Source organism: Columba livia, chromosome 8 (assembly GCF_036013475.1).
Source record: "Columba livia isolate bColLiv1 breed racing homer chromosome 8, bColLiv1.pat.W.v2, whole genome shotgun sequence".
Lineage (NCBI taxonomy): Eukaryota > Metazoa > Chordata > Aves > Columbiformes > Columbidae > Columba > Columba livia.
The window spans coordinates 30,873,479-30,885,004 of record NC_088609.1 but is presented as its reverse complement, the minus strand read 5'-3'; the positions used below and the strand labels follow the sequence as shown (position 1 = coordinate 30,885,004).

The window sequence follows — 11,526 nt, the reverse complement described above, 5'->3', positions numbered from 1 at the left end:
TTAGTAGAGAGCTGCTGCAGTTGCGGAGGCATTTAACCCCAAACTGTGTGAAGCAGCATCTGCGGAGCGTCACCTCTTGTTTCTTCGGGGAGGAGCCGCTGGGTTTTGGGCATGAACCCCAGCCTAGGGGTTTGCTCAGGGGTTTGTATGGGGACGCTGGTTTAGCAAAATTAGCAAAGGTGGCTTCGAAAGGCATAAAGAGAAAAAAAACCAAACACACAAAAGACGGGCAGAAAGGGCAAAAAGGCATTTCTGACACGGGCTGTTTTATGTAACGGGGCACGTGGCTTTTCACGTTTATTTTCAGGCTTGACACGGGGAATGTGATGGCCAGGCAGGGAGCAGCTCTGTTAAATGATGTCAATCTTCGCCGCGCTGGCGTTACAGCATCATAAAACATTACACGGCTGCTATTTTGGGCAGCAGCTCTCTGCGACTCGGTGAATAAATGCATCTCCCTGTGACTCACTCTGGGGCATTATTAATAGGCACAAAAAGCAGAGTGCCAAAAACCTGAGCGGATCGTGCCGTTCCCACACGTAGCTTTCTAGTTTCTCGCAGCAATTGCAGTCCAGAGCTTTGTGTCTCAAATTCTATGCATATCTATATATACAGATACACAGGGAGAATAGGTGTCCGTGAGGATGGTGTTATAGTTGGATTTTACGAAGCAGGTTCACGGTCCCACACGTGTTTGTGACAATGAAGAAGATGAGAAGATGATGATGACCATGATTAAGAAGATAAAGAAGTTGATGATCATGCTGAAGATGACGATGAAGAAGAAAATGAAGATGATGATTGTCATGGTGAAGATGATGACTCTACTAGCTTGAAGCTCAAAGCAAGCATTGACATGGATGTTGTGGGTAAAGGTGTGCAGCTAAATTAAATGTATATATATATATATATATTCCTTTCCAAAGCAAAGACATCCACTTTTTTACTTCTACCAGCTTTCAGATTTTGCAGTTCCCCTGAGCTGGGACTTTTTCCCTTTGACACAACAGCACTCTGCACCTTTTGGATGTTGGACCTCAATGTTTCCTCCCCAACAGTAACACAAATACCATGCCCCTCCAAACCCATCCCTGCGTTCCTTGTCTCCTCTTCCCCAAACATCTACAGAATGAAACCAAATGAGGAAACATTTTAGGCTGAAAAAGGAGAATTTCCCAGCGGTATCAGGACCCAGAGCAGAGGCCAAAAAGCAGCAACTCTCCATCCTGCTTGTCACGAGGGGTTCTTGCTGGTGAGATGTAAAACGTGAATATAAAACACGCACGTTGGGCACAAAGCCTGCGTGGCGTTGAGTGTCAGCAGCAACCGGACCCAAAGCTTTGGTGGGACAGAAAAGCCAAGAGCGGTTGGGAATCACCCCTTTTTGTTAAAAGTTTGTATTAAATTCGTTCCGTGGCAGACACAGACATCACCCAGTGGAAGCAGAAGGGCTGGTGCGTCTGCCAAGCCCATCGGTAGCTGAATCACCGCTGACTCCAAAATCAAAGTGGTGGGTAATTATTGTTTTATAGACTTGATAAAACTGAAATAGCTGAGAACCGAATGTTTGTCTTCACTCTAATTTTCATATGGTGCCAGCAATGTCTTCAGAGCTCAACACTTCTCTCTAGTGCTTCAGCTACCCCTTCGCTCTTGCCTCATGGTTCAGGTTTGTGCAGAGGAGGTCGGTGCCCACCCAAGTCTGCGTGGGGACGATGGGATGAGGGTGTTTGTGGGGTGAAGGTTTCACCTGCGCAGCCAGGGTTTGGAAAGTGCTGCTGCTCCTGCCGTGCACGAAGGGATGGAGAGGTGCGGTGAGTCAGCCCAGGTTCTGCATGGCCTGTCTGTGGCTGGGGACGAGGTGGGTCTGGGTCTTCTGGGTCCCAGCAGAGAGGCTTAAACAAACAAAAAACCCCACAACAACCACACACCAAAACAAAAAAACACCCCTGACTGAACGCACAAGAAGAAATTAATATTAAGTTTTGGATGGAACAGTTTTGGGGCTCAAAGTCCAGTATCAGAGACAGGTTCATGCGAGTCAGGAAACAGCAGGATTAGTGGTCAGATAATTAACCAGCTGCCTCGATGATCCTCCTCAAAGGCGTTTTGGCCAGTTTCTCTGTTGTATCTATTTGCACATCCATCCTCTCCATCTGTCTCTAGAGTTTCCAGGCTGCTCTTCACCCATGATGTCTACAGCACCAGCAAAACCAAACACCGCAGCCTTGCGAGATGAAAGAAGCGCTAAAATATGGTTTGGGGCTTCTTTAATTTAGGTGCGGGATCCTGTGAGTCAAGACGTGCGTTGGGTCAAACGCTGCTCTCATAATAATTAAAAAAAATACAAAGGCATCATCTTTTGAGCTCAAAGCGTACGTGTTGCAACAGACACGACACGGACACAGGCAGTGGCTGAGGGAAGAGGCTGCCAAAACTCCATGAAACCGGAGCAAAAGTGAAGTGTGTCCCTGTCCCTGGTTACTAGTGATGGAGACAAAAAGAAGTGCTGCATAGATAGCCAATAAACAGAGGGTTTTTTTCCCCAGGAATCCCCTTTCAGGCTGAATACATACTAGGAACACTACATCAAACGGTGCCAAATTGATCCCGAGAGTAGCAATGTTCAACCTTGACAACCTCAACCCCCGCCAGCCTTCCTCGTTAGTCGAGTGACGATGACAATGCAGAGATACCAGCAGTTTTCCTTCTCCTCCCACCCTCTTTTCCACCCCACTGAGTATATTTGAGCAGAGAACAGTAACGTGGAGATAGGGCTTCAGGGAGAGATGCGTTTTTAGCTACAGTAACCTGCTTATAATATTATAGGTCCTCAGACGCTGCGTATACTTAGACTTTTAACATTTGCTCAGACTTTGCAAAGGTGAAAGATTTAAAAAGCAACGTTCATCTGAGTAACCTTGTGATCTGCTTGTGGTATGTGCAATGTCTTACAAGGTTTGGTGGGTCCTGTCCCTCTCCCAAATGCTGCAGTCACGTCCCTGCACTTGCTCTTGGCCACGGCTTTTTGCAGCCAGTCGCTGCTCAAGGCTTCAGGTTCGCCTGATTCAACAAGCAAAGAAAAAGTTATGTTAATATATGTATTAATATCTTAAAACTAATAAGTGACCGAAAGAAACCCCATGTAAAAGGAGGCAGGTGTACTGAAAGACCACGATGTGTCTAACACAGGGTAATACGTACGTGAGAAATGAACTGTGTTGCAAAAGGATGGACCCAATTCCATCACTCTCGTACCACCGGCGAAAGCTTTATAAAGCACTTCTGAGATTGCAGGATCAAGCCCCCGGACTCTTTATTAATTAATAGTGTTTAAATAATTGAAACGTGCTCTCCTTAGCGTGGCTACCTGCTGCAGAGCTGACATAAATGATGGGAAAAAAATCCTATGCAACAAGACAGGCTTATCACCTTGAAGAATTCCTAGCAGATCAAACCCCATAGCACTTGGAGGTGCCACCAGCCCTTAGAAGGACAATGTGACGGAGGAAGGTGGTGACACCTCGTCTCCAGGGAGGTTGGGATGCTTGGGAAGGGCTGTGTGGTCACACCAGCTGCCGAAATGCAGCGAGGATTTCGGAGCCATCCATTTTTGACCATCAACAGAATACAAGATGCACATAATGAAACCTGTCACTGAGCTTTTACCCACCTCCCGGGTGGGTCCTCCAACCCGAAAGCCAAAGGAAGATCCAGGGCAGGGAAAGAAAGTGAAGCACTTGGGTTTGTTTTTCTACATATATTCTGGGTATAGCACAGTGTGATGGAAAAAACCCTCATACCCTTCTGCTGTGGACTGTCCAGCCCCACTCAGAGTGAACACTGGAGGCAAACTCTTTAGTCAAGAAATGCCCTAATATTTGAGAGATATTTCAGAAGACACGGGTGATTTTAGAGGGACTCGAAACCCTGATTTTCAGGAGGTCTAGTGAAAAATGGCCAAGGTTAAAGGGCTTTGAGCAGTGTGCCCTGCTCGAGTGTCAGCCACATCAAACGATGCTGTTAACGCTATTATATTATATATTATATAAAATTCCACTTACGTCACGCACAGCAATGACATCAACGCAACACAGAAACCTATGACCTGACCAAGTTTTTTCCGCAGTGCACACCTGGCCCTCAGACGGTTCCAAAGCAGAAAGAAATATTAGCAAAGGCAACAATCTCCTTTGAAATAATAAATACAATAGGTGTATTTTTGTTCTTTTTTTTTTTTTTTTATATATTACCCATGACAGCGTTTGTTAAAAATATTACATCTGCTTTTGAGAAGGTAATATCCTCTCTGTATAATGTGGAAAAATAAACTCTCCAGGACAAGCAACACATACCCCTGGTTGGCATGGAGCTGCTTTAAGGGGTCGGATCCGGACTCATCAGCGCGGGGGCTGGTTTTGCCTTCCTTGTCCCCAGACTCTTAAAACACGGTGTTGTAGGAACGGTAAAAGACCAGAATACATAAAAACAGTAAAATGTTTATTTTCTTAGAAAAAAAGAGATTCAAAATGATTGTGATCACACTCCCATTCGTGCTCAGCAAAGCCAATACTGCAAGCTTAGTCCTTGATTAAGATGCCTATTAAATGAAACTCTTTTTCCTCTTAAAGTACAGATTCCTGCTCCTGCATCACTTCCAGTATTTCAGTGACAACATGCTTTTAATGGATAACAGCTTCTCAGCTTCTTCCCAGCAGAGAAACAAGGCCTGCCGCGGCAAAAACATCCCGTCTCCAAAGCCTGAAATCACCAGCGCTAATTAATCCCTCTGGCCCGAGCGCAGACTGACAGACAGCTCAAGGGTGGTTCTTTAGATGCTCGAACGTTCGCTTGTGGAAGCTTTTGTAAAACACTACCTCACCTGATAGAAAACGGGCCAGAAGCCTCCATTAAATCAGCAACGTCTTTCGGATTAACTTTAAGAGATTTGCTGCGTATCTGGACACAGAAAAAAAGTGAGAGGTTGCGACGAGTTTTAACTAGCAGCAATTAAAAAAAACAAACAAACCAGTTCCTTACGAGTTCTGAGCAATATTCCTCATCTGTTCATTAAGAAACACTGTAACTGAATGGAGCATATAACGTGGAAATGATCTTCTTCTGGTATGTAGTGCTGTTCACTCAAGAAGACTTCCAAAAGGTCTCGACTGGGTTGTCATCGTCTATTTACACAGTAGTTACTGATTCCGGGGCGAGCGGCAGAGCGGGCACTATGTGACGTCCTCCTCTTCTGAACAGTAATCACGACCCTGCATGGAGAAAAGCCAGAAGAGAGGAAAGTAAATCAAGGGAGCGCTGACTAATAGTACCTGTCGGTTCTCTAAATTTAGGAGATTTATGTTCAGAGCTGGGTAGAAACCTTAAAAACAGGGACTGGCATTTGCACAGCTCCTCCTGCTGTTTCTGGAAGGTTTGCATTAAACCAGGATAGGAGACCCTTTGTAAACAGCATTAATTTTGTCCCCTGCTTTAAATTGCAGGGGGATTTACAAACCTATTCTATGTAAAGATACACCTTGCTGGACACAACCCTAGAGATCCATTGCAAAAACACAAACTCTGAGGCAAAAGCGACCAAGCTGTTTAAACACAAAGGTGTTTAAAAGATGTATAGACGAGGTTCTGAGGGACATGGGGTAGTGCCAGTGGCGGGTTACGGTTGGACTTGATGATCTTTTGTGTCTCTTCCAAGCAAAATGATTCTGTGATTCTATAATTCACGTAATCCTATGGGCAATGCAACTGAGCTGCTGTGCACAACGCCACCGCATCTGATAATCTCAGCAAGAGTTGGACGTAAGAGTAAATTGAAATACTGAAATCACACGTGCACGGTGGCAGAAAGCAGGACAAGCTTCACAAAACACGGACTTATCTTGTGTTACACCTTCTGTCCCATCCCCACCACAAGACGGAAGGAAACTAGAGATGTTTTTATGGTGCGGAGATCAGTTTATTTGGGAGGCACAGCTACGGCACATGTCGGGAGCAAGGGCTCCAAAATGTGTCTGCAATTCAAATCCCACCGACGATGCTGGGATTGCTGGGGGGTCCACACCAAGATGCTTCAGGTGGGGTTAAGCACATACTGGTGTTTAAACACAAGAGAAAGAATATTTAAGCCCTGGAGTAGCTCATGAGCAGGAAGTTAAGCAGATGCTTTAGCATCTTCATGAAGGAGGGCTCGTCGTGAGGTTTCCTCGCACAAACAGCCAGTGAGGGGTATTTATCCTCCTAAAAAGAGAGGGACAGGGAGAAACCACGCCACAAAGAGGCCAAAAAAAGTTACAGTTGTTATTCTTCTTTTTAGGCAAAAGCTTCTGCTTGAAGCTGATGCCCTAATTGAATTTTCATCAGCAATAAGGACAGTGTGTCTCGGGAAGATGGGAGGAAGAATAAAGCCATGTAAATCCATCACGCCGGGGTTTCTCCTTGGTGCTCCTCAGGCAGAATGGCAGGAGAGGGCTCTGTCTGCATTGGCAGAGAAACAAGGCAGCTTTGGTCCTGCTAAACATCTAGTAAAACACACTTTAAAATGTCAATTTTTGCCCCCCCCCGGTTGTTTCAGAGGACGGTTGATAGATGCTGGAGGCAATGACACCTTGAGTGGTTTGCAGCTGCGATCTCTTGCTGTGCCAGAGATGGGAAGTGTCCTGGTGGGGCTGGGCAAAACCTCACTCCAAATGCCCCTTAACAGCCCATAATAGCACGGGCTATTATATTAAATAGGTTTTAATGACTGAGAGCGTAAATGAACTACGCCGAGGAAGATGAGAACGGGAACACGCGCATCCAAGTCCGCGTAATTCCCGAGAAATCCCGTCTTCCTTTCTTCGCAGTTTCAAATTCCGACTTTCAGCCTTTGTAGATGTCCACGCGTGTGTGAATTTAAGATAATTTAAAATTAAAAAAAAAAAAAAAAAAAGCCCTATGCCCCTTTCCTGCTGCTTGTACCCAAACCAAAAGTGCTCATTCCCCTGGTGTCTCCCATCCAGACAGCGTGACCATCCATGTCCCCCTGCCCGGGTGTGCATCACGGCCGATGACATCCTTTCAGAGAAAAAGGAACAAAAAAAAAGGAAGAAAGAAAAATAATCACAGGAAAAGCCCTTTTCCCCATTGTTGCGGGTGACAGGCCCATAAACCAAACCCCACGCCGCCCGAATGCAGATTGTCCCCAGTTCAATGGACTGTTGTAGAGACGTTGCTTGGCACCAGCATCCTCCTGCAACCCGGCCCGGAGAGGAGGAGGAAGAGGCGGCCTGGGGAGGGAAATGGGCCTTGCCAAGCAGCCCTTTCTTCTGCTGGGGCTGAAAGCGGCTGTGGGACACAGTGGTCCCTTTCAGAGGAGGTGGCCGACGCTGGGAAACGTCCCCCCGGCTCCACGGTGGGAAACCCTTATTTTCCCCATCAATCTGGTTTTGTTCGCAGCGCCCGCAGGAAGAAAACGCCGGGAGGTGGCACTGAATAATTGTATGCTGTGCCCATTTTTGTGCGCTTCTTATTTCGTGAGAGAAAAATCAATACGGTCACTAAGAGCAATCCACTTTGCTAATGAGTTTTAGCCTAATAATTCCGCCCTTGCATACGTTTCGGTTGGCAACTCCCCCCCGTTTCTCTTTAAATGCGACACAAGAGGCTGCATTGTGCCTTTCCCCCGCGTTTCGTGCCCAGTTTTACTACAGAGGGGACGGAGCATCTCTCCCGTGGCCTCCAACAACAAACTGGGGAGAAATCCCTGCAACCCCCACAACACCAAATGATTTGCCACCCCAAAGCAACATCCCCCGTGGTCACAGAAACACGATGTCCCGGGCTCAGGGGATCCACAGGAGCGATCACAGCAAAGCATCTTCACGTGCTATGACGTTGCTTTCATCTCATAGGTTTTTTTCCATGAGCACGTTTGCATTGTGGTTATTTTCTATAAACCACCGCAGCCATGTATGATGATGGGACCGGTGATGATTTCCTCTGGTACAGCTCACCTGGATTGTTTGTTTGTTTCATAAACCCCAAAGCCAAGATGTGTTTCTCCTCTAGGGGTACGAGCCCCCAATATAATCCTAGAAGTTCAATTATATTATCAACCTCAGCCTTGGCAGTTTTTCCTACAGCGAGACAGCCGCCTGCACACTGTGTCATATCCTACAGTAAAAATACACACTTCAAGGAGATAATTTCTAATCATTCCTTTACTGCTCTGTACTCAGAGAAAGCAGTTGCTTTTCAGACCATTTTCCACGATAGCCATCGTCAGGATGTTTTCACTAGCAGGCGCTAAATGGGGTAAATTTTCCACATTCAGCCCTGTTATATGTCACAGTTTTTAATTTTGCTTTTATTTCATGTTTTCATGCAAGTGCTGGTGGGACAGGGCCCCTTCGAATCTGAGCCATCCTGTTCATTTAATGAGATTTCTTCTTGGGGTAAGGTGGAGTTTGCGTGCGGTCCTGGGCAACCAAGGCCCAAATCTAAGTCGAGATGTAGGAAAAAGAAAAACCCAAAGGCTGGACAATTTTTAGGGGAGACATGGGAATTCTGCTGTGTTTCACAGCAATTCTTTGCGAATCCATATACAACATCTGCCTAAATTAGTCCTTGCTCTGTTAGAGTAGGGAGAGCCCAGATAACTCATTATTTGCCAGAATGCCAATACAAACGGCCTCATTTTGCTCCTGCTTTTCGCTGCCACCAGGACACATTTCTATCTTCTTAATCGGAGACGGCATTTCAAAACCTGGTTAATCACTATGTGATGAGTACAGCGACTTTCCCCGTCCCACCTGCGGCTGGTCGTGCCCATTTCTCTTCTTCTCGGATTCATCCAGCTGCTGCGTTCGCTTTAGGAGGGATGTGTCAGTCGCTCTCTGCTGCTTTTTCACTTCGCAAAGTTGTATTAATATTTCTGCCTTCACTGAATCACTTCTACTTCTGACCCACGTCTTTCTAATTTGCTCTGGAGGGGGCTCTCTCCTCCAGCATAATTGCTGCTGTTACCTGTTGCTCATCCTCTACTGGAATGTATTTCTGTGATTTCAGGCAAGGAGGCTGTAGCAAAGGGGGGGTCGGTCTCTTCTCCCAAATAACAAGGGAAAGGACAAGAGGAAATGGCCTCAAGTTGCACCAGGGGAGGTTTTCCTGGTTTCTACCTTGGGGTGGCATTTGCAGAAGGCGGCTCAGTTTCCTTGTGCCCACACCCCCATTTCTGCAGATGATTTCAAGCCGCTCGCTGATTTAATTTGTTTAATTGTCTGACTGCTGCCCTCCATTTCCCCAGAGAAGGGACTCAAAACGCTATTTAGAGATCAAACAAAACCCCTCAGATGTTCCAATCTTTTTGGCGCTTGTGGCGGATACCTAGAAAAACAATGTATTGAGGGCAAAGATTAATTAAAAAAAAAACCCCAAACTTCTCTTAGGAAGACTATTTCCTCAGGCACAGGAGGTCCCCAGGGAAAGCAAATCCCACGTTCAGCTGCGCATTAGCTCCTGCCAATCCCATCAGCTGTCAGCAGTTTGAAATGCATGGGAGCTGTCTTCCTCTCTTTGGCAGATAAAACTGTGTATTTTCCTCTAAACAGGTAATCTCCTGATCTAGAAGCTTAATTAGTACACGAGCCCTGGAGAACACCTGCAGCATCTGAGAGCACAGTCCAAGCAGCGAGGAGACACGATCAACTGCGTCTGGACGCGGCAGCTGGTGAATGAAGGGTATTATTCGTCCCGAAACAAATCTCAAACCCCCAGTCTAACCTCGGTTCATCATTAGATACAGCCATCAGATGGCCTGCTCTGCAGATACGATAGATCTTCGGAAAATCCATTTCGCTGGCGATTCTGTGTTTGGAAGGTGACCAAGTCCAGGAATAGCGTCTCAATATTTATAGGTTGGATGCATTTATTCAAAGGAGACATATAGATACGCACCAATTCCACTTTTAAATGCATATCGGTTAACTAAAATCTTACTTCTGTGAAACAGTGGAGCAGAAACACTCTTCCCAGGAATCTTCAAACTCATCCTCACTTCTGCTCTTCCCCTTTATTTAATGTTTTGCTTTCATGAAATACTTTTTTTCAGAGCAGCATAACCAATTTGTTGCTAGGGACAAATAAGAGGCTCACCCACTGTTGCACTCCCAACTCCTAAGAGCAGAAGTGCCAGCAAATATGGCAAAAATTCAGTCATCCAATAAAAATTTCCCTCCTACTGTGCAACCCGACACTACAATTTGGGAGTACAAATTACTTTAATCCAACTGGGGAAGGAAATTTTTAATCTCAGCTATTAAGATATACCACTCCAAAACATGAAGTGTAAAGAGCATATTGGTAAGCAAACATCAGGTCAAGGTATAAGCGAAGGTTGAGATCTAGACTTGATCCAAACAGCCCGTTTAATTGCTCAAGTCTCAGTTTCCCATCTATGTTGTGGTACAATCACTCACTACTATCTCACAAAGAACTGGGATTCTCATTTAAAAGACTTGGGAAATACATGAAAGCTGCTATCAAGACAATGAAATATGCAAAGAACTATTCACCCTCTTCTTCAAACCATCTCCAGCATCATCATTTTACTCAGCGCAGGCCCCAGGGTGGGGTTATCTATACATACAGCCAGACTATCCTTTGGACCCAGGAGCTATTTTGAAGAGATTCAGCACGAAATAAGAAGGGTATCCCAGATACTACCAGCATTCGGACTCCAGTTGTCTCCCACAGAGGTTAAATGAAAGATCAAACCCCTAAGGGCATCAACCCCCACTTTGCTCTGCTGCCTCATCCAATCTTTTATATACATCCCGAGCATTTGCATTGAATCCATTTGCCATCCATCCCAGCCTGGTGATGCTTCCACAAAAAAAAAAGGTTTATTTTCTTTATTTTTTTGTCTTCTTTGTCCTTAAACTATCTCTCCAAGGAGTGGTGAGGGGGATCTCGGACCAGAGCCCCTCCAAGAACTGGAGAACGTGGAGCACTGCACCAGGCAGGTTGTCCACCCCGTGGAGCCGCGACACCTACGTGTCCACCCCAAGTGAAAAACGTACGTTTGCTTTTTTGTTTCTCACCTTTTCGATTTTTTCATCGAGCATTCTGAAGAATTCTTGTTGGCTTTCGGAGATGTGCATGCTGAAAGGCAAAGCGAGAGCATCAGTACCAACAGGGTTTGTTCCATTTTAAATAGCAATACCGCAGCTCAGAGTTGCTGAGGGACCCAGCTGAAGGTTTTTACCGCTGTGAAAAATAAATCACTTTACACAGTGACTACAATGACAATTTTTTTAACGTTTTTATGGTTTGCCCACAGAAAAAAAATATTGCATTTGGTCCTGCGTTCTACCTAGGACCCACATGCATCCAGGAGAGATTATTCCCTTTTCCAGGCAGATTACAGAAACCTAATAGCCCACTGCCCTTCCCTGGGCCAGTGAGAGCCCCCTGTGCTGGGAGAGAAGGTTTTCCAAGCCTGCCAACCTCAGCACCACAAAATGAGATGCC

The 11,526-nt window shown here is 45.7% G+C and overlaps 1 protein-coding gene across 3 annotated transcripts in view; it reads right to left on the bottom strand.

Annotated features, from left to right (window-relative positions):
* Positions 1-4,479: 4,479 nt before the first annotated feature.
* Positions 4,480-11,526, bottom strand: part of C8H1orf21 (chromosome 8 C1orf21 homolog) — a 111,729-nt gene continuing 104,682 nt past the window's right edge. For all 3 annotated transcript variants that reach the window (XM_065071340.1, XM_021293014.2, XM_065071343.1), the window contains exons 5-6: positions 11,097-11,157; positions 4,480-5,270 (exon numbers count right to left, since the gene is read on the bottom strand). In XM_065071340.1, the coding sequence (XP_064927412.1) occupies positions 5,232-5,270; positions 11,097-11,157 (100 nt within the window). In that variant the 3' untranslated portion in view covers positions 4,480-5,231. The remainder of the gene's footprint in view (positions 5,271-11,096; positions 11,158-11,526) is intronic.